We start from the raw sequence: 23,068 nt of genomic DNA on the forward strand, positions 1-23,068 counted from the left end.
GATTAACCTATTACAGGGCAGAATACAGCAGTGTTGCTAACAACGTGCTGACAGATAAATGTGTTTTTACTGGCAAACCTATTATTTCTTTATTGATGGCTAATAGATAACATGAAACAGCACAAGTCAACGTAGGGCAGCTCTGCAAGATAGTATTTCACAGCATATCACTGTATATCACACTTTATCATTGTATATCACAATGTGTCAGAGCATTTAACTGAATGTCACTGTATACAGTGGAATATCATAGCATAACATGGAAACAAATTCTAAAAAAATCATAATTTCTCATGGTTTTAAGGTATCAGTGGAACTGATCTTAGTTGATAAAGAACAAATACGCTATTTAACAGCCCCTCTATATCCCAATTTTGGACACAGGAATTAATAGCATGCTAATTGAGTATTTGAATGCATTTGTAACTGATGACTTTTTTAGTTTGAATGTCAATAAATTCATTGGTGATTGCCATAGATGGCTTGCTTCTATGGAATCTTTTGTTTGAATGGTTTTCTCTCATTCTTCTGTCTTTGTCCTGGGTGACACAGGACTCCTTTATCTTTGTTTTCTTGTGTGCTGCATATTTATTAAGTAGCAGTGAACATTAGAAAGTGCACTTAACAATCACAAATAGCGGTAAGCCAGAGAGCACTGTCCAATTCTAATTCTCATGCATTATTCAAAGATTTATCATGTCATATTTTACCTCAGTCTGAAATCCTTCCACCAAAATGGCAACTAACAAGTTGAAGAGAACGTAGTTGCCGAATGTCATGAGGGCGATGAAGTACAAAGCAGCCCATGGAGAAGTGGAGGCCATTCCATTGTACAAGACCTTGTTCCAATCCTCTTGAGTCAATATCTGGGAAGACAGAAAATAATCTCTTATGAAATAACATATCTAAACATCCAAATGCATTACACAACAGGCCCATCAGTTTATCATTTTCCCAGTGTACAGACATCCAAATTTACTTTTTTCCATAAATTAAGACAATGCCAATCTATATATACTAGAGCAGGATTCAGAGAACTGGACTTTGTGAACATAGATCATGGAAATAAGCTTTTAGCTAAGTTGTCAATTTTCCACTCATCCTTGTAACCTGTCTGAGATCCATGTAGTGTTATAATTGGTCTTTAATATGTGTCTGAGATGAGCAGAAGATATATTTGGATTCTCTGGCGATAGGCTTCCCCGATTTTGCCAAAGTTAGTTGTGTTTTTGTGGCCAGAATGTCTTTGCTTAGGGTCTGCCTGTGAGCTGCTCACAGAGTTCAGGTGCATGGCCAGGATCTGGTGTTGAACACGACCCACTTGCCCAGAGAAAGTGTCTAACTTCTGACTGGGTAAGTGGGGTGCCAATGAATGTTGGCAGCTTCCTGTTCCCAACCTTTCTGCATCAGGCTTAATATTCCTCTTGACAAAACATTGGTGTGGATGCTGACTCTAGGTGGTCAGGAATGCCAGCTGGCCCTCTGCTGATTTCAGTGATTGTGGGAGTTAGCGTTAGATCAAAGGACTTATTGAAGCTGGATCAGGGCCATGATCAACCACGTATGGAATATAGGAGGGTCTTGTGATTAGTTGTTGCCAACCTTCACTGTATAGGCTCACTAAACTGGAGAAAGCTGCATTCAGAGCATTGTACAAGATGCAATTGGATGGGTAAAAAGAGACTCAACTGCAGATGGTTGATGGAAAATTATGAACAGTAGAGTTTCCTCTTCTTGAGAAATGATTTTTTAAAATGACTTGATGCTACTTCTTGCTTGTGGGAGATTGGCAGCCCCTATTGAGTCACATTGTCACCATCTGTGCACCAGTTCCACCAAAACAAATGAAAGCTCCTGTGAACTACCTTGGGATGTTTTAATCCAGTAAAGGCACTATTTAAACATGGGTTGTTGTAAAGTCAGCTTGTTTAGCTCAAAAGGTTCCATTAAGGAGAATCGCATAGGTCACGTGGTGTCAGGTCAACCCAGAATGTGGCAAAATGTTTTTGAAATGCAAATGCAGCTTTGTGATTGAGCTGCAAAAACATCTAGCAGCTTGCTGAATGCCGTCACCACGTGGGATTTAGGCAAGTCCCTTCTTTCCATCATATTTCAACTTATAAAGCTGCAATGTCATTATATTGAGCAGAGTTCTATGAAGAACTGGGCAGCACGGTGGCTCAGTGGTTAGCACTGCTGCCTCACAGCGCCAGGGACCCAGGTTTGATTCCACCCTCGGGTGACTGTCTGTGTGGAGTTTGCACATTTGCCCTTGTCTGTGTGGGTTTCCTCCGGGTGCTCCGGTTTCCTCCCACTGTTCAAGATGGACAGGTTATGTGGATTGGCCATGCTAAATTGCCCATAGTGTCCGGGGATGTGCAGGCTAGGTGAGTTAGTCATGGGAAATGTAGGATTACAGGGATAGGGTTGTGGGGCTAGGTCTGGGTGGAATGCTGTTCAGTGGGTTGGTGCAGACTTGATGGACTGAATGGCCTCAATCTTTACTGTGGGGAATCAATGAACTGCAAACACTCCCTGTACCCACCAGTACCATTCCTAAAAGGCTGCGTCTTAGTTGTCCAATCTGGAGATTATAAAGTTATTTGCTTTTCTGTCATTTTTGGAAGAAATGACACATACTGGGTGAACTTTGTGCAGGTTTAGTTTACTGCCCAAAAGAAACTTTACATTTGTGGTCACCTCCTGCACTTCTCCCCTCATCGACTGAATAGTGTCCATGGATTCAAAACCTTTCCAACCATTAACAAGATCCCTGCAAGGTCAGAAATCACACGACACCAGGTTATGGTCCAACAGGTTTACATGAAAACACAAGCTTTCGGAGCACTGCTCCTTCTTCAAGCTCTGGTTACTAACACCTGAGGAAGGAGTGAGGGTCTGAAAGCTTGTGTTTTCAAATAAACCTGTTGGACCATAAGCTGGTGTCAGGTGATTTCTGACCTTGTCCACCCCAGATCAACACCAGCACCCTCCACATCAAAGATCCCTGCAGGTATTTTCACTTAACCATATAAATGTTCGAGAAACGCATTGTCAGAGCATTAGTTATGACGAAGCCCTTTGTTCATTTAATGAGATATTCACGGCAGCTATGGTATCGTGTTTGTGGAAGAGTGAGACAATTTTTTTTTGCAAGGAGGTACACAACAAACAGCTGCATTTATATAACACCTTTGCTGTAGTCAAAAACATCCCATGGTGAGAAGTGCAATCCGACACAAAACTAAAGAAGGATCAATTAGGACAAATGGTCAAAGGTTTGGTCAGAAAGGAACGGATTGAAGAAGGAGAGGGAGGGTTGGACAGGCAGAGAGATTTAGAGACAACTTATTCAGTAAAATAACTGAAGACACAGTCATTGAAGATGAAGTGCTGAAAACAGGGATACACAAGAGGCTAAAGTTGGAGGCATGCACAAATCCTGGGGTTGCAGGATGTGGTAGAGATAGAGGTTAAGTCAGGAAATGATTTGAACAGAAGGAGGAGAATGTTAAACAACGAGTACAGATGTGATCTTCTGCAGATTCCAAAAATTGAAAACTATTTTCATGCCAGTGTCACATTGTGACTGTTATGACTGAACGCTAAGAGGAAGCCAGGCTTGTCCAACTGATAGCATTATGCACATAATTAACAGTTGCACTTGGAAAAGCTTCATCAGTCAATTAGCAAAGCAGTTCCACCCCTCTGTTCTATATCCAGGCCAATTCTTTCTGGAACAAGACTAGATTCATGCCCTGATTCTTCTGAGCAATGGTCACTTGACCCTAAATGTTAACTCTGATTTTTCTCCTCAGATGCTGCCAGACCTGCTGAGCTTTTTCAACAATTTCTATTTTTGTAACAATTACTGTTTTTTCCAGGAATTTCTTAATTGATCAATGTCAGCTGTATTAATAAGAGGAGGCGCCAAGGAGTGCATAAGGATGTCATCAGCAAAGGATAAGGACCAGGCCTATGTGAGCACCCTGAGCTGATGGGACGTTTCTCCTGAAATCTTTTTCTCATTCGCGAATTAACTGCTACACTTGCACTCATTTTATGGTAGTTTGACTGGCTTCAGAGTGCAACCGATGCAAGAGAGAAAATATTGGTATTTTGGAAATCATCGGCATGGAAAATTAATTAGGAAAAGTTGACGTCTTTCTAGCAGCACGAAGTGGATGTATTAGGAAACATTTTGTACACTTTTATTAGCACCTCAGTGACTTTCTTAAAAGCACAGAATGATTCCACATTGGAGGAGATTTGGTCCATTGTGCCAGTGCTGATTCTCTAAAAGAGTTCACTAAGTAATTCCAAACACCTGCCTTTTCCTCATGGCCCTTGCAATGATTTCCTCTTCAGCTATATACTCAATTGCCTTTTGAAAGTTACTTCTGAATCGGTATCTGCTGTTCTTTCAGGAAAGGTATTCAAGATCGCAACAGGTTGTTGCACAAAAATTCTCCTCATCTCCCCTTTGGTTCTTTTGCCAATCATTTTATATCTGTGTTGCCACTTGACTATGCGTACAGTTTCCCTTTATTTATCAAAATCTTTCAAAATCTTGAACATTTCTGCTAAATCTGATCCTAACTTTCTTTGTTCGAGGGGGAACAGTGCAGTCTAGTCTCTCTGCATGTTCCTCATCTGTGGTACCATTTGAGTAAATCTGTTCAATGTCTTCTTCAGCACCTTTAACATCTTTCCTAAAGTGCAAGACTGATAATTTTAGCCCGTAGTCAACTGAACATTTAAGATTGAAGGCTGAGGGTAACTTTCTATACCTGGAAGACTGTTACAATAGCCCAGAGAAGCGAGTCAAAATTCTTTCGGTCAGGAAGAGTGTCTCCTCCTTTCTCTGAGGCAAACTTGCAGCCAAAAAGATGCATTCCCAGAATACTGTAAGGAAAAACAGAATAATATAATCACTGGGCAGTATAACGCGATGGCACACAGTTACAGAATTTTTGGCAATGGAGGTGATGTCAAAGGACAAAGCTTTATTCTCTTATCCCAGAGCCATGCTAAATTCCCTTTTCTTTATGTAGTTTCATCCATAGAATCTGTACAGAGTGGAAACAGGCCATTCAGCCCACCAAGTCCACACTGACCCTCTGAAGAGCATCTCACCCAGAACAACCCTCCTACCCTATCCCTGTAACCCTGCATTTCCCGTGGCTAACCCACCAGCCTGCACATCCCTGGACACTACGGGGCAACCTAGCATGGCCAGTCCACCCTAACCTGCACATCTTTGGGCTGCGGGAGGAAACCGGAGCACCCAGAGGAAACGCACACAGACAGTCACCAAAGGCTGGAATTGAACCCGGATGCCTGGTGCTTTGAGGCAGCAATACTAACCACTTTACTGCTTTGCGTTACTGCAGTTGTGCATTTCTCCTTGTCAGTTATCTGATCCATCCTGTAATCAGTTACAGGAAGCAACCACAGAATAGAATGAATCAGTTCTTACCACATTACACAGCTCATGTGTGAGACTAAGAAAAGTGACATTTCTGGTTGGATCACCCATCTCCCCTGGATGTGCCTGAAGTGAGTGGCTCCACTGAGCCCAAGGCGTTGAAGAGGAAATTTTTATAGCACATCCATTTCCAAGTCAGAAGTGAGTCCAAGTCCCATCCCAGAGATCTGAACATTAAAGTCAGGGTTGACACACAAGTGTAGCGCTGAGCGACGCAGACACTGCACCTGTCGTGTTTTGGCTGGGATATTAAATCAAGGTCTCATCTACTCTTTAGGGTGTAAATGATCTGATGATACTTACATCGATGAAAAACAGGAAAACTCCCCATAGTATCCTGGCTAATATTTATCATCCTGTCAGCAACACTAAAACTGATTAACTGACAGTTGCTTTGTTTTCTACATTATAATAACCTTCATTTCAAAACCTACTGAATTGATGCTTTGGAAACACCCTTGATGTTGTGAAAGCTGTTATACTGTTACAAATATTCCCTTCCTTCCATTATACTAAAGAGATTCTCTCTGTCCTGCTTTTATTCCAAATCTGCTTTTCTTTCACCTTAAACATTTCTTGGGTTTATCCTATCCCTAGGGAAAGTCTATGCTAACCTTTAACAACTGCTGCACGGAGCCATTAACTCCCTGGTTTGCCTTGTCTTCTGTCCTACAACGTCTAAAACAAAGATTGACAGTGTTTTGTTAAAAGACATTGAACAAAATGGCTATGTGGAGTTAAGATACAGATCAACCATGATCTAAGTGAATGGTGGATTAGCTTTGAAGGGGTGACATCCTACTCCTGCAAGTATGTTCTTGCAACCAGTACTGTGCTCTGTGGTGCTTAACTCTGTCTTTATTTCTTCAATATAAGCAAAATGCATCCTGATCTATTTGCTTCTGAATTATTGGGGTGATTTTAACTTTGTCAATGAAAGAGTTTCATGTGAGTTAAAAACTTGTTTACTGTGAATCTATTTCAAACCTTTCGACTGCAGTTGATATGAAGCTTAGCGTGCATTTACAAAACAGAAATAAATAATCAGGGTGGAGGTCTAATGTATTTGTTTCAAGCTATGACTTTCTGATTGAGTGAAAATTCTCTATACCAAGAATCCTTGAAATGTTCAATGGCATATTTGCCAACTCCATTCATTTTTGTATTTATTTTCCTATTGCTTTGACCCCTCAAAATTGCCAAATGGTGAATGGCTTTAGTATAAAGCATCATCTGGGTGGAACACAGAGAAGAACAGGAGGCAGGGAGGATTGCATGTTGGGAGGGGAACCTGTGTAATTTCCCACCCATTGATTGAAATGGCAGGCTGTGAGTATACCCTTCCTCATTTACCTCTCTGCCCTGCTCCTCCAATGAGGTTTTCCAGTGTGCTCAAAGGCTCTGGAGTTTTGCTTGAGAAAATATTGCCTCGCACTCACCTGAAGATGAAGATGAAAAGCATCAGCAGCATGCAGAAGGTGGCAACGTTGTCCATCGTCTTCATCAGGACCACCAGCTGGCGCTGCAAGGCTGGCATGAACCGCACCAATTTCAGTACTCGCATCAGGCGGAAGGTCCGCAGCACCGACAGGCCCCCACCTTGCTGTCCTACAATTTCCCACACACTGGGAGGAGCAGAGAAAGGCGAATCAAATTAAATGAGGGGCGTAACATTAGTCTGAGAACTTGTAATCAATTACCATTCAACACTTGAACCTGGTAACGGGCAGACATTTTAACGAGTGCAAATGCAGAAACTGGGGCTCTAGTTAATTCAGAAAGTTGGACTCTCAAATGTAATGTACAGAACTGGCAGAGAATCAATTCCTTGCAGTTAAGTGTTGGCCTCTTCATTTGTTTAGATTAAGGTGAAGGGTCTCATCAATACATAGAGGGGACACTGCTCAGTAATGTGCAGCATTGTTGATGTCTGTCCACAAGAGTCAAAGGGCTTTTCACTGGGGTCCCAGTGCTGGAGGTCAGCTGCACACGTGTCCTGACTCTTCCTTAACCTGTTTAACAAGGACCGCGCTCCCTGTGGAAGTTTAAAGTCTGCCATTCAAAACATGGGCTTTGTCACAAGGAACTTGTTAGTGGCTTCCCATGTCTGCCATTCCTTGACTGAAAGGCATCCTGCTGGCTTTCGGGTGCTGAGACGGTCAGTAGGTCATCACGGATTGGGCAAATGACGGGCAGCACTAATGGTTTCAACCAGCTTGTGGGTTTTCATCAGTTGCCAGAGGTGTGGGACTTTGATGTTTGCAAGTGTGGGAAGCCAGGTGAGAGGTGTTGAGTGGAGAGACTCAGTTATGCTGAGTGTGTGGTGAACTTCATGAGATGGGTGCCCAGGATCATCAGCGCAAACTCCATCCCGCAGTGTGAAATGCAGCAAAAATCATTGCCATTCCAAAACCTGGAAAGGATCTCATCCTGGCAGACAGCTACTGAGCAATTTCGATACTTTCTGTCTGCTTTATGTCTTATTGTGCAATGGGTATCCCCTGAAGTAGAAAGCATCCTGTAAGTTGACCATACTGGTTTCTGTAAAGGATGCGAGAGAGGGAATGTATAAACCAAGAAAAAGAGAGGAAATGAAGGATTCAGGAAAGGAAGAGCCGGGGGGTTAGAGTTTGATTTTGTACAAGAATGTAAAATGGACAATGGTCAGCCTAGTTTATATTTCTGCTGATATTTACTTTCTAATGCTCGTCTTTTCAAAGATCTCCACAGGTGATACTTTACTGTTTGATGCCTTCAGGACCGGATTTTGCATCTCCTTGACAATTTACCTGATGACGACAATGATGCCATCGAAAATGTTGTAAGGATTCTTGATGTAGCCAAATGGTCCATACACCAGGATCTTCAGAAGCATTTCCAGTGCAAACAGGCTGGTGAAGACAATATTGCTGATCTCCAGGGCGTTCGTGAGCTCTTCTGGCTGAAAAAGAAAATGAAAAATACATCAAAATGAAAACAGGATAAATGTTTGTGTCTAGCCCAGCTTCCAGGCTCTGCTTTATTTTTGCTTGGGAGCTGTTTTCTTTTTGCAAGTGAAGGATGTGGGTACAGCATTTGTTTTAAGTGCTATCCTTCAATGAAAAGTGGTGTGGTTACATGTAGAATAAAGCCCTCTCTAATCTGTCTCAACAATATGTCTTAACATTCCAACAGCACATTACATCAGCACAAATTCTTCAAATCCCTATGTTCTTCCTGAAGACCAGTGACACAGTGCCCAGTAACACCCCTGCTCAGTAGAAAATACCCTGACCAAAAGATTCATCCCAGCTAAGACCTTTGGAACCAGCTGAGAGAGACACTTAAATCCCACATTAAACTGGTCTCATCTGGAAGAAGCAAAGGTAATGTGAGAAAAATCTTCACATTCAATGAGCATTCAGGAATGCACTGCCTGGACCATGTGGTAGAGGCAGGTTCAATTGAAGCATTGCAAGAGGGAGTTGGGTAATTATCTGGATAAAAATAATGTGCAAGGGTATGGGGTAAAAGCAGAAGATTGGCACTGGGTAATGATGCTCATTTAACAAGCCAGTGCAGGCATAATAGGTGAATTCCATTAGAAATTAAAATCCATTTACTCTATATTATCTTTCTCTCTGCTATCATCTGCTTTGACCACAAACTGTAGTTAGGTATTTGAGTTGTGAATCAAGTGCAGGGGAATGGGTTGGTGCTATGCATGTACTAAATCGAAGGTTCATTACCAATATGTGAAGAAAGGGTGTAGAAAAGATTTACACTGATGTTACTGGGATTGGAAGGTTTGAGCTAAATGGAGGCTGAACAGGCTGGGGATTCTTTCCCTGAAGTGTAGGAGGCTGAGGGGTGACTTTACAGAGATTTATAAAATTGTGAGGGACATGGATAGGGTGAATAGCCAAGGTCTTTTTCCACAGAGTAGGGAAGTCCAAAACAAGAGGTTTAAGGTGAGAGGGAAAAGATTTAAAAGGGACCTAAGGGGCAACTTTTTCACATAGAGGGTGGCGTGTGTGTGGAATGAGCTGCCAGAGAAAGTGGTGGAGGATGGTACAATTACAACATTTAAAAGGTATCTGGGTGCGTACATGAATAGGAAGGGTTTAGAGGGATATGGGCCAAATGCTGGCAAATGGGACTAGTTCAGTTTAGGAAACTTGGTCAGCATGGATGAGTTGGACCAAAGAGTCTGTTTCCATGCTGTGTGACTCAATGACTCTAACAAAATGCTCTGTTTCTGTCTTGTTGGTGTTTCTCCCCCTCTCCCCTATTGTGCTATGTAGAAGGCAGGCAAACACCATGGGGTTGATTATTAGAAATGGGAACATGAATTGACTTTCCCTTCTTCTAAAACCAGGCAAACCAACTGAACATTCCTATCTCAGTCTCGTCTGAAATTTTCATCCTCAGCTTTGGTGAGTGAGTGAATCTAGAATCTATCGGGAAGTATAAATACCCATTGATGGTCAGCTCGTCTCTTAAGCTTGAAGATCATTTAATAACATGCACTTGTAGAGTTCAGAAAGGGTCACAGAGATGAACGGCACAGGAATAGGCTGTTTGGCTTCTCACATCCGTGACAGTCAAAACAGCCACCTAACTATTCCAATGCCATTTTCCAGCACTTGGCTCATAGTTCTTGTACACCTTGGCATCTCAAGTGTACCATCAGAGTTTTGAAGCTTTCTGCCTCTCCCACCCTTACAGGCAGTGAGTTCCAGATTCTCCACCACCCTCTTGGTGAAAAAGAGTTTTTTTCACATCTCCTCTAAACCTTCTGCCCTTTATCTTAAATCTATGCCCTCTGATAATTGATCCCTATCTAAAGCCCCTCGTAATTTTGTAAATCTCAATCATGTCCCCTCTCAGTCTCCTCTGCTCTAAGAACAACAACCCTATCCAATCTCTCTTCATAACTGAAAGTCTCCAGCCCAGCCAACAACCTGGTAAATCTCCTCTGCACACTCACCAATGCAATCACATCCTTCCTATAATGTGGATTCCAGAACTGCACATAATACTGTAGCTATGGCCTAATCAACATTTTATATAGCTCCAGCATAACCTCCCTGCTCTTAAATCTATGCCTTGACTACTAAAGGCAAGTATACTATATGTCTTAACCACTACATCCACCTGTCCTGATACCTTAAGAGACTAGTGTACATGCACACCAAGGTCCCCCTGATACTGTGAAACATACTTATGGTGAATTGGTAGTCCGTTTTATATCATGCATAACATTCTTTTCCATTAACTTCAAATGAAAATTGGGTACCGTATTAAAAAAGGTTGGCTATCTCATTATCATCCTTTCTAGTGTTGCTAAAGTAGAACAATTTCACCCTCACCATCTTCTAAGTCTCTAGTTCCTCAAGGAGAAAATGTGAAGTGCAATTAAAAGGTTAAAAAGAAGACATCAAATATTTATAAATGAACATGAGTCAGAAAGAAATGATAGAAAGAACACTGAAATAAGTACATTGTAGGTGTGACTTTAATTATCCTGGCAAAGTTTGGATCTAAGTCCAAAGCTGAAAACATCAACTGATGTTTCATCAGCTCAGATTCCCCAAACTCTCAGTTCCTTTTTCAAACGAGGTCAGAAGTCACACAACACCAGGATATAGTCCAACAGATTTATTTGAAAACACAAGCTTTCGGAGCGTAGCCCCTTCGTCAAGTGAAGTGAGAAAGAAGTAGACAGAACACAGAATTTATAAGTAAAAGACCAAAGGCTCGCACAACTGATGAAGATGCATTAAACAAACCTAAGGTGCTGTTAAACCTTTAATCAGCTAGAAAGTTTTGATTGATTAATATGCATATGTAACATTTTCAGCCTCCCAGATGGAACTGAAATTTAGTTTTGAAATCTTGCGTTGCTGCCTGTTGGTGCTATTAATGCTGGATTCATTAAAACACAGAAAACATTCGAAAACTCCTCCACAGGACCCTGCAGCAGGCTGAAAGCACGTGTCTAAGCATATAAGGCATGTACCTCATGAATTTTTTGTTAAGTGCTGTGCTGCTCATTAAATCCGTTTTGCAAAAGAGAGTTAATCAAACAGCCTTGATGAAGAACTTTAATCAATAAATAAAGGTTTACCTCACTTGGACTACTTCCGTGTGTTCTCTGAATCGAAGAGTCACGTGACTACTAATTATTGAGAGTCTGATACTTCTTTCAAATTGAGTGTACACAACATTCATTGCAGAAATATACAACAAGCCTCTTAGATGATGATCGCTGGTTAACAAAGTAGCAACAAATGGGTCCTTTTAAAATCAGAGAAATGGTGGTTTGAAGGGCAAATCAACAAGAGTGATGTTCTGAGGAAATGGAAGTGCAACTTCTCTGCGTTGTATAAACTGAAATTGTAAAGTTGAATTAATATTTTTGTTTGCTCTTCAATTACTTTCAGGAGTTGGAAGTAAATTATGGCGCTTTATCTATCCCAGGGTGCATCTATAATCGTTGCTCTTCGCAAAAACAACATAAAAAGATGAATAAAAACAGAAGTTGCTGGAAAAGCTCAGCAGGTCTGGCAGCATCCGTGAAGAGAAAAATCAGAGTTAACGTTACGGGTCAGAATTGAGTAAAGGTCACTGGATCTGAAACATTATTTCTGATATTTTCTTCACAGATGCTGCCAGACCTGCTGAGCTTTTCCAGCATCTTCGGCTTTTGTTCCTGATTCACAGCATCCGCAGTTCTTTTGGTTTTTATAAAAACATGAAATTTAGTTAGTCGTTACATGTGTAGGAAGGTGAAGTCTACACTCTTGTGAGTCAACATTAACAGGTTTTTATTAAACATAAGAATGTACAAGGCAGGTCAGAGACGACATCCTGCTGACACCCTACAGACTCAGGCTTCAGTTCCATGCGATCTGATCTCACGATGGTGTAACTCCTTACCACACATGTTCAGTAGTTAACTTTAGAGTAAAAGCATAATTAACCCTTTACTGCATATTGTGCTTGTCCAGTCTTTCTTTCCAAGCATTCATTTTAATTTTAAATGTTCTCAATTGTCGCTACTTTATAAATTGGCAGACAGCTTGAAATATTTGAGTAACAAAATTTATTCAATCATTTTATTTTAAAACTTGCTGAAAATTATGGCCTTTTCTACAAATTTGACTGAATTTGAACATATTGCAGACAGGCTTCTTCAATATTATATATTTTAAACGACATATTTTAATACTGTATGTACATCAATGAAGTCCTAATTTGACTTTCTTTACACTGTGGTGTAAGCCTGACCACTCTGCAGTCTAAACTGTACTGCAGTGCCACACTGGAGAAAGCTGTGCTATTGGAGGTGCTGTCTTTTGGATGAGAACCTGGATACTTTTAGGTAGATGGGAATAGATTGCCTGGCATTATTTTGAATGTGTATCATTAATATGTATCCCTGAAATAGTGTCACGTGATTATTGTTAGGTAGATGTGCCAGGGCTTGCAGACATGGTGGTTGGCATCCTTGCACATATGGAAGCTCAGCTGCTGATCTCTTTGGCATGTCCTGTTTCATTCAGCACCAGTTATTAGGTGATACACCACGTCGAAGAACCCACCCTGACTTCAAGTTAACCTGGCCTTGACTTCTGGCATTCGTGTCAGGTTTGCTAACATGGCCTTTCTACAGATGGGAATGATTTATTTGGCAGTGGGATCAGTGCACCTCTCTTTGCAGATTGAGTGTTTACGTACGAGTCGGCTGATGTGTGTTGGTACCTTTCTGCAGGGCTTGTCGTCTTTTAGAAGCATAAACAGACAGAGAGCAGGTATCTCAGCATTAACAATGAGTCATGACACAGCGAAGACAAGTTAGCAATATCATATCCGGCACCATAGTGGCCATGTCTATCCTAATTTGTTGAGAATGGGGCAGGGTGGATGAGGGAGCAGCAATAATGCCAATACGCCCTACCTGATTTCATCTCCGCTGGAGTGACAAGACTGCAATATTGTTCAGGTATAAACCCAGCATTCCTAGCATGTTACAGTAAAAAGGTGGCCAATGTTTCATATAACTGAGAAAAGTCACCAATTAATAAAAAGGCCAGCAAAATTGAGGTGGTACAATGGCTCAGTGGTTAGCACTGTTGCCTCACAGCACTGGGTTAGATTCCACCCTCCGACAACTGTCTGTGTAGAGTTTCCACATTCTCCCTGTGTCTGTAGGGGTTTCCTCTGGGTGCTCTGGTTTCCTCCCATAGTCCAAGGATGTGCAGGTTAGGTGGATTGGCCGTGGGACATTCCAGTTTACATGGATAGGATAGTGAGGTAGGTCTGGGTGGGATGCTCTTTGGAGGATCAGTGAGACTCGATGGGCTGAATGGCCTGCTTCCATACTATGATTGTTAAAAAAAAACAGACTAAGTGTGTTTACAGCCAATTTTATTCAGATTTTTGAAATCCGCTTTGTTTTATCCATGACATGAGGTTCTTGGATCTTAATCTCTCTCACCTGCCTACTCCCTAAAAATATTCTGGCTGGATTGGTCCAATTTTTTACCCTTCCATTGGGAAAACTAAATTAGAGGATTAAGGCTGGCCAATTCTTTGAATGTACAGCAACTTTAGGGTCAAAGTGATGGACTTTGATGAAGAAAGTGCGTTGGAGGCTACAGATCTACAGAACCTTATTGAAATGATCAAGCTGAGTTGATACCTGGCCATACTGATACATTGTAGTAAACTGCTGACATAGTTATAGACCAATTGCTGTTGTTAAGAAAGTTGGGCCTCAACAGAGTATTGCTAAGGCACTGATGTTGTGATAGGCTACTTGATATTGCTAATTTCATCAACACATTGAAACTTCTCATTATCACATGACCATATTCTCAGTTGTTAATCAAGTGCTTTGAGTGAGCAGCAGTTTGCATTTATATGGCACCTTAACTTAGTAAAATATCTCAAGGTGCTTGCAACAATGTAATCGTACAAAATTTGAGATTGAGCCAAGTAGGTGGTGTTTAGGCATGATGCAAGGGCAGGTTAATAGGCCCAATTGTACAAACTTTTCTTTCAACAGTTCCTTTAAATGACAGATTGTTGTAATCCAAAGACAAGCTTTCTTATTTGTACTTATTGAACAATTCACTGACTGGTGAAACAATCTCAGTTGTTCGAAGGTTCCTTTAGCTGGTAGACAGTCATGTTTTGGTGGAGCCTTTTCTGGTTTAAGATAGACAAAAGAGCAAATTTGCATAAGTTTACTTTGCACCAATTAGTTTGGACGTTAAGCCTGTAAGTAGCACAATCTGTGTATTGTTATATTCAGTGTGAGTGTATCACAGTACATCTTCATGACTGAGTATGAATAGGCCTTGGCAGTCTTATTGTTTCTTAAGATTTATTTCATCAATGACAATTAACTGCCAAACATAAATGGGCACTGACAACAAGCCAAGTTTGCAGGAGCCATCACACACTATTCAGTTCCATCTCCTTGAAATCTCTTCAATGTTTTGGGGCTATGTTTTACATTATAGACATATAACTAAAATTAGGTAAGGTAATTATGGTGTGCTCAAACAAACAACACATCTAAGATAACCTCAGCTGCTCATTTACCAGCAAATCTCCAATGTGCGAACCCTGGGTGTAATGCATATGATATGTGAACCCACTACCTCTCACTTGATGAAGAACACTCACCTTCAGTCTAGCTTTGGGTGATCAAGGAGTTTTGGTCAAATTGATACTCATCACTTGGTTTCTGTTTGTGAATACGGAATTCCCATTGTGACACAATCTACTGCCCCCTCACTGCTAGTCCAGAGGAATAGACAGACCATCCAAGTCTGCACAATATAACTCTTGGAGCTCAACCAGCTACCAGCAAGATACATATCCGCGGGTTGTCCTGCCAGTGTCACCCCATCTCAAGGTCTCGAGGCCAGACGTAGGACAGCCTTTTGATATCCACTTGCGAGCCAGGCTGATCAATCAACAATAAACAATGCAGCACAGACACTTTTCAGATTAGCACATCCACCATCGAGACTGAATTGCACCTGAACTTAATGTTCAGGAATAGAACAACAGACTGGCTACAGCTCAACAAAAGGCCATTTGGCTCACTGTGTCTTTACCAGCATGTTGAAAGAGCAATTTATCCAAAGGCATTCCCACACTTTTTGCTTGTAGACCTGTACATCTTCAGCCATTACTGTCCAAAGCAAGGGTTATGGTCCAATTCATATTTGTTGTTGTCCATTTGAAGCACCTGAATTAAAATACTCAACTTATTTTTATCTTCAATACTTCAATTCTCCAGTCGTGAACACTGAAATTCTCAATGTCACTGATATCTAAGCTCCCTAGCCATTGACCGTAGATTGATTTGAGACAGGAATTCTGCCTCTCAGATACATTAGGTCCCACTTCAGTGGACTGCTGGCCGATCCCATGTCAATGGTTCTCTCGGAATGCCAGCACCGCTGGGAAAGCTGGCCACTGCTGGTAGCGAAGCTGTTATATTGGGAAATGGAAGGTATGTGTGGGGCTCGTGCAGGGCTGAGCAGGCAGACACACCAGTGAGAAGGGTGATGGGAATGGCTGGAGGTGGGTGCAGGTTACTGCTGAGCAGGTGCTGTATGATAGCACTGTTGATGTCACCTTCCATCACTTTACTGATGATCGAGAGTAGACTGATGGGGCAGTAGTTGGTTGGATTGGTTTGTCTGGCTTGATTAGCACATACTTGAGCAATTTTCCACATTGTCGGGTAGATACCAGTGTTGTAACTGTACTGGAACAGCTTGGCTAGGGGAGCGGCAAGTTGTGGAACACAGATCTTCAGTACTATTGCTGGAATGTTGTCAGGACCCGTAGCCTTTGCAGTATCCAGTGTCTCCAAATGTTTCTTGATATCACGTGGAGTGAATCGAATTGGCTGAGACTGGTATCTGTAATGCTGGGGACCACTGGAAGAGGCTGAGATGGATCATCCACTTGGCACTTCTGGCTGAAGATTGCTGCGAATGCTTCAGCCTTATCATTTGCACAGATGTGCAGGTCTCCCTTATTATTGAGGATTGGGACATTGTTGAGTCTTCTTCTCCAGTGAGATGCTTAATTGTCCACCATCATTCACAATTGGATGCGGCTGGACTGCAGAGCTGAGATCTGATCCATTGGTTGTGGGATTGCTTAGTTCTGTCTAAACTTGCTGCTTATGCTGTTTGGCACACAAGTAGTCCTATTTGTTAGTTTCACCAGGTTTATACCTGGTTTTTTGGTGTGCTGCTCCTGGTATGTCCTCCTGCACTCTCCATTGAACCAGGGTTGATCCCCTGGCTTGATGGTAATGGTTGAGTGGGGGATATGCCGGGCCATGAGGTTACAGATTGTGCTGGAGTACAATTCTGCTGCTGTTGATGGCCCACAGCGCCTCATGGATGCCCAGATGTGAGGTCTGTTCAATGTTTATCCCATTTAACACAAAGCATGTTCCGAATACAGAGAAAGTTATATTTTCCCTGGGGTGGGGGGAGGGAGCTGGAGCAATATAACCAAATGATTCACTTAAATAACTGCTGGCAAAATGAACTGAAATTGGGCTAATCACCAAGTTGTACATATTGATTATTGCTTCATACACCTATTCTAAAACCCAGAATAGATAACGGCGATGTGGAAAAACTTGAGACACTCAATGCGAATGATAGGAGGAGAGAAGTGAGCCTAGTACTAATATGGAAATGGTCTCATATCCTTAGTGTAAAGTGCTGAGATAAGCTGGTTTAGGATTATTCCTCACAATGATTTTCGGGCTTTGGAAGTGTGTGGAAGGGTGCTGACAATCTGCTTCCAGAATTAGCACAACACTAGAAACCGAGGAACTTAATTACAAGCTGTGGCTTCTGTGACAGTCAAAGAGAAGTCCATTACATGGTGCCAAACTCCACATCATGGAGTGATAGAAAAGTAACATTCTTCCCCACTCCACAACAGGTGAGATTAACTGTCATCAACCAATTTTAGAGCAAAGACTCTTAAAGACAAGGGAGCGTTTGAACAGACTCGTGAAACAGGCAAAATACTAACATTGCTGTGGACAGAAAATAACAGCATATTACATTCATAAAGCACCTTTAACATACAGGATCTGCAGTAAGAATCACTAAAAATATCCAGTGGAGTGGTTAGTCTCACTGTCTTTAAAGAAGATATTTTTAATGTGGAGGGAACAAGTGGGGAGGCACAGTGGCTCAGTGGTTAGCACTGTTGCCTCACAGCACCAGGGACCAGGGTTTGATTCCACCTTCAGGTGACAATCTGTGTGGAGTTTGCACGTTCTCCCCGGGTTTCCTCTGGGTGCTCTGGTTTCTCCCACAGTCCAAAGATGTGCAGGTTAGGTGGATTGACCATGCTAAATTACCCGTAGTGTCCAGGGATGTGCAGGCTAAGTGGGTTAGCCATGGAGAATGCAGGGTTACAGGAATAAGGCAGGGATTGAGTCTGGGTGGAATGCTCTGCAAAAGTTTGGTGCAGATTCAATAGGCTGAAAACCTGCTTCCACACTGTAGGAATTCTATGAGTGAAAGGGATTTGAGTGGTGAACAGCACAGTAGGACTGAGCAGTGTGAAGGCTTTGTCAGTGGGATTAAAATCAGAAGCTTCTTCGTCAGGTGATGGATTTGTGCTCTGAAAGCTTGTGGCTTCGAACAAACCTATTGGACTATAACCTGGTGTCATGTGACTTCTAACTTTGTCCACCCCAGTCCAACTCCGGCACCTCCACATCAGTGGACCCTGAGGACCGTGAAGGGCACAGACACACCAGAACTGGGGGATTTAGTCATGGTAAACATCATCTTGAATAGGAGTTGATCGTAGCCTGTTTCATACACAGATAAAGTTTCTTTTTCATTGATGCATCATTCTGCACTGCTGCCAAGGATATCCTGCTCCAAGCTCATAGTGAATAAAAGTCATTTAAGGGTTTTTTTTAAACATGTGCTTAGATTTTCAACGTATTACATTGTGGTATGCACCAGCAGTGGAGGTCAATGCAAATAGGGAATAGGGACACTGAGCTCACTCTGGTATAATGGGCTGAAGTCTGGACAATGCTGGAAAATTATAGGGTTCAGTTTCACAGTCTGGTATGGAGATTTTGAAGTTGTCACTCTTGATAAAGACATACTGAGTGAGTTGAAGTTAGAGGTGGAAAGAGGTGGTCTTTGTGATAAATTTAATATTGGCTTTGAAGCTTGACTCAAAATGGACCCTGAAGTTTGACTCTGATGAGTTTATTCCGAGAGAGAGCAGCTAGAAATAGAGGTGAAATTAGGGTCACAATGCGGAAATTGTTTGAATCACGCAGGATAATATCAGATTGGAAACAGTACAGGCCCATCCATCACATGGTGGACAAACAGCTTCATGGGACAGTGGTGCTCAGTCTCAAGGCAGAGAAGTAGAGCTGGGGTGTTACCAGTCCACAGGAGGAACCCATTGTCGCTGAGGTAGCCTCTTGTCTTAAAGAAGAAACAATAAATCTTGCCTTTGAATGCCATTACCTTTGAACATCTCAATGACTTTCACGTTGAAAGAGCTCTTGAAGTGTTATATGGACAAACATGGCTGCCCATTACTGCGCAGCAAGATCCCACAAAGGGGAAAATAAGATGAATAAGAAGTCAAACCATTCTTGATAGTGTGGTTTGGAATCATAGAATCCATACAGTGTGGAAGCAGGCCATTTGGCCCATCGAGTCTACATTGACCATCCAAAGAGCATCACACCCAGACCCAACCCACTACCTTATCCCTGTACTGCTGCAATTCCCATGGCTGATCCACCTAGACTGCACATCTCTAGACACTATGGGCAACTTAGCATGTGGGTGTTGTGCAGTGGGTATTTTTAGGTCCAACTGAACAGGAAAACAGGGCTTTTAATGCTTGGTTTGAAAGATGGCCATTCTGACAACATAGGCCATCCTCAGCACTCCACTGAAGGGCCAGCTTGGATTATGACCTGGAGTGGGCCTAACCTTCTAAGTGTAAGACGTGTCCCATGTAGATGAGGTCCACAGTTGGCCGAAGATGGAAATTTGTAGAGTGTACAGGTATTACTGTAAGGGTGGGGGCTGATATTTGGTCAGACAGGAGTGAAAGAGAACGTGGGAGGTATCATCGGACTGACCATAGTCCAAAGCAATGGATTGCTCAGTATCACTACAGTGTGATGGAGCAGGCTGTCTGTAATTCACTTAAATATGTAGCCATTGGCACAATTCCTTCTTAATGTAATCTGATGAATGTGGTTCACAATACTGTCTTTAAGAGAGGTGTCTGTGCTGTTTCTCTTTCAGAGGGGTGTTGTGGTGCTAAAATGTCTTTTTCAGGCAGGCAGGTGGTAGACAGTCTTTTGAGTTGTCCCTGAGAGAAAATGAGACAATGAGACAAAATATCGTGAGTGGCCAGGGACAGGGCTCACACAGACCCAGGATGGCTTTTAATTTTAATATCAGTGAGGTGAGTAGGTTTTTGCTTCTGTGCCCAAGTGAAGCCTTAGACAGAGAGGTTTCCTCTTAAAAATCAAAAGGGGCAGATTGTTTCTTCCTTCTGGACTAGAGAGAGACAGCACGTGAGAATCATTACTCTTTTGCTGTGTCGTATTTTTGCCAAAGGGCGTGCTTATGTGATGCTGCCTATATTAGAACAGTAGATAATTAGTGTTTAAATAATACATTATCCTGTTACGTGTTTCAATAGAGTAAAGTTATGCCAATCTTCTTTTTTGTTGTATTTTAACTATGTTGTAAAAGTAAAGTATGTTTTGATTAAAGCCTAGGGGTGGACAATTGAATCACATCTGGAACACATCACCGTCCACTTGCTTTTAAATAATTTTTAAATTTAGCACCTAGGCTATTTCCTTACAATACTTGGGAGAGGGGTAGTGTCTGGTCTGGTCTATAACAGCACCCAGCTATTATCTGCGTGAAAGAGTTTAGCAACCAGTGCTAGATATTTCTAATCAACCAGTTCAGACATGTCAGAAGACAGATTTGGAGCATCTGGGCTCTGAACCTGGGCCTTCTGGCCCAGAGGTAGAGACAATACCAGTGCATCATAAGGGTCCAGACAGCAAATAGAGTCTAAGCTAATGCTTTCCATTAGGGATGCTTTTAACCACACTCAATCATGAGTAAACCATGAGTCAAAACTAGTTAGAGTGGGGTGAGGTTAGACCATGCCTAAGCCCTGTCCTGTTACAGGGTTGTATGGTTGAATGTACTGATTAAGGTAAGGTTTCGAGCCTGTACAGATTTACCCACTGACTCAATTATGTATAAAATACAGCCCATTCAAGCAAATCCAATTGTAAGTCCAGTCCTTCTGAAGTTTATTTTTAATAAAACCCGCTGTCTTAAGTGCATTGGACCCAGGCTGATTTTAGTGTTTAGAAGTATTCAGAATCACAAGAGATTTGGAGAGAATAGATGGGAGCAAACTCTTTGCTGTGATGGAAGGATCAAGATAAGGGGTCACAGATATAGGGTAACTAACAGAAGAAGCAACGGCAATGCGAGGAAATACTTTATCGTGCAGCGGGTGGTTGGGATCTGGAATGCTCTGCCTGATGGTGTGACAGAGGCAGGTTCAATTGAAGCTTTTAAAGGGAAATTGGACCACTACCTGAATCGTAAAAAGTTGCAGGGTGATGTGGAAAAGGTCGGTTGTGGCATGAAGTGAATTGCTCCTTGAATGAGCCAGCACAGACATGAGGGGCTGAGTGGTCTCCTTCTGTGCTAGAACAATTCTGTGACTTGGCGCTGATGGCTTACATCTGACAGCGGAGATCTGATAATGTTTCAGAGAGTAAGGTAAAGGTAAAGTCACTATAGTATAACTAAAGAGAGGTGACTGGTGGTGGTTTAACCTGAGGATTACCATGCCTCAGGTGAGAGGAGAGTCCTTCATGGTAACCTTAGCCAGTGCAAGAACTGAACCCATGCTGTTGGCATCACTCTCTCTTACTGTCCAATTGTCCAGCCAGCTGAACTAACTAACCCCTTTTAGGAAAGTAGTACAGCTCATAACTTAAAAAGAAAACAAACCAGTTCGGGGGAAATGATATATTACCAGATTAATTCAACATCAATCAAACATTAAAGAATATCATTTAGGAAAACACAAAGAATAATAGAGAAACGTTAAGTGCAAAGCAATATTTAGCAAGAAGTACTGTGATAAATGTACAAACTCAGTGCATGAAAAATACCCTGGTGTTGGAGGTCATGTTGTGTTGGTAGCATCGTAATAAAGTTGCTGGATTAGTAATTCAGAGACTTAGCCTAATATTCTAGGGGCACAGGGTTGAAAACTCAATTCATAAATCTGGAATTGAAAGCTGGTTGCGTTCATAGTGACTATGATGACTATTAGTGATTGTTGTAAATACCTATATGGTTCATTAATGTCTTTTAGGGAAGGAGGTTTGCTGTCTCTACCTGGTCTGGAGTGCATTTTGACTCCATAATCACACGGGTGTCTCTTAACCATGCTTTGAAATGCTCTGGCAAGCCAAACAGTTCAAGGGCAAATAGGGATGGGCAACAAATGCTGGCTTTGCCCATGCCATCCATGTCCCATGAAAGAATAAATCAAAAAAAAATCATGCAGGACAGTCTTGTATTCTCTAGTGAGTTAGTTAATCTCAGTCAGAGCACTGAGTTACTTTGAGCAGCATTAATTCCCCTGGTTGTCAAAAATGGAAAATAATTTAGAAAGAGTAGCCAGACATGATTGTTAACTGGTAGGTCCAACTAGCAAGGGAATGTTTGGAGATGCTGGCTCCCATGGTCGAGCAGTTAGCTAATACTCACTGAATAGGATGACACACACAGAGAATAGCCATGCCGAGAGAGACTGCAAACAGCTTTTCGCAGTTCGGTATCATCAGGAGTGCACAGGAGCAGTTGGGGGAATGAGTTTGTAGTAATGCCGTACAAGCGAAATTATCGTGCACGACTGAATGCATGTTGTCAGTGCTTGCACAGCATTAAGTGTTTTCACAACAACTCAGCAACACTAACAATCAGCAGATTTAGGAAGGAGACAAGTTGTGAACACGACAAGCTGTGACACAGATTGTGAAAGGCAGATTTGAATTTTATAATTGTATCTGAATTAGCAACAAAACTGGGCAAGGAAGTCCACTATTAACAACAAAAAGGAAAGTGGTGAGTCAGATGATGGATAGCAATTACTGACATGCAGTGTTAGGTAAACCAGTGATTGGGAATAATATTATTAAAGAAGTTAATGACTGCTCAACATTCATTGCTTTAGATGACAAGAAAGCTCTGGATGAAGATTGACATTCCTGTCATTTTCTGTATCCCTGCAGAAAAGGCAAAACACCAACCCAGCTCATCACTCCAGAAATCTATTGGCTAGGAAATGATGCCAGGGGCTTCAATGACATTAGTCTATTCATGGATTGGGGATTCTTTGTTTCTTGATATTAGCTCCAAGGTATTTTTTAATATTTGAAACCTGTATTGGAAGACTAGCTTGTCCTAATCTTCCAATTTA

At 41.9% G+C, this 23,068-nt stretch overlaps 1 protein-coding gene across 1 annotated transcript in view; it reads right to left on the bottom strand.

Annotated features, from left to right (window-relative positions):
• The window catches only part of LOC109919653 (voltage-dependent T-type calcium channel subunit alpha-1G-like), a 288,516-nt gene that overhangs the window by 154,806 nt on the left and 110,642 nt on the right, over positions 1-23,068 (bottom strand). The window contains exons 9-12 of the mRNA XM_048610895.1: positions 8,278-8,429; positions 6,928-7,113; positions 4,791-4,905; positions 711-866 (exon numbers count right to left, since the gene is read on the bottom strand). Coding sequence (XP_048466852.1) covers positions 711-866; positions 4,791-4,905; positions 6,928-7,113; positions 8,278-8,429 — 609 coding nt within the window. The remainder of the gene's footprint in view (positions 1-710; positions 867-4,790; positions 4,906-6,927; positions 7,114-8,277; positions 8,430-23,068) is intronic.

Source organism: Rhincodon typus, chromosome 23 (genome assembly GCF_021869965.1).
Source record: "Rhincodon typus isolate 14 chromosome 23, sRhiTyp1.1, whole genome shotgun sequence".
NCBI lineage: Eukaryota > Metazoa > Chordata > Chondrichthyes > Orectolobiformes > Rhincodontidae > Rhincodon > Rhincodon typus.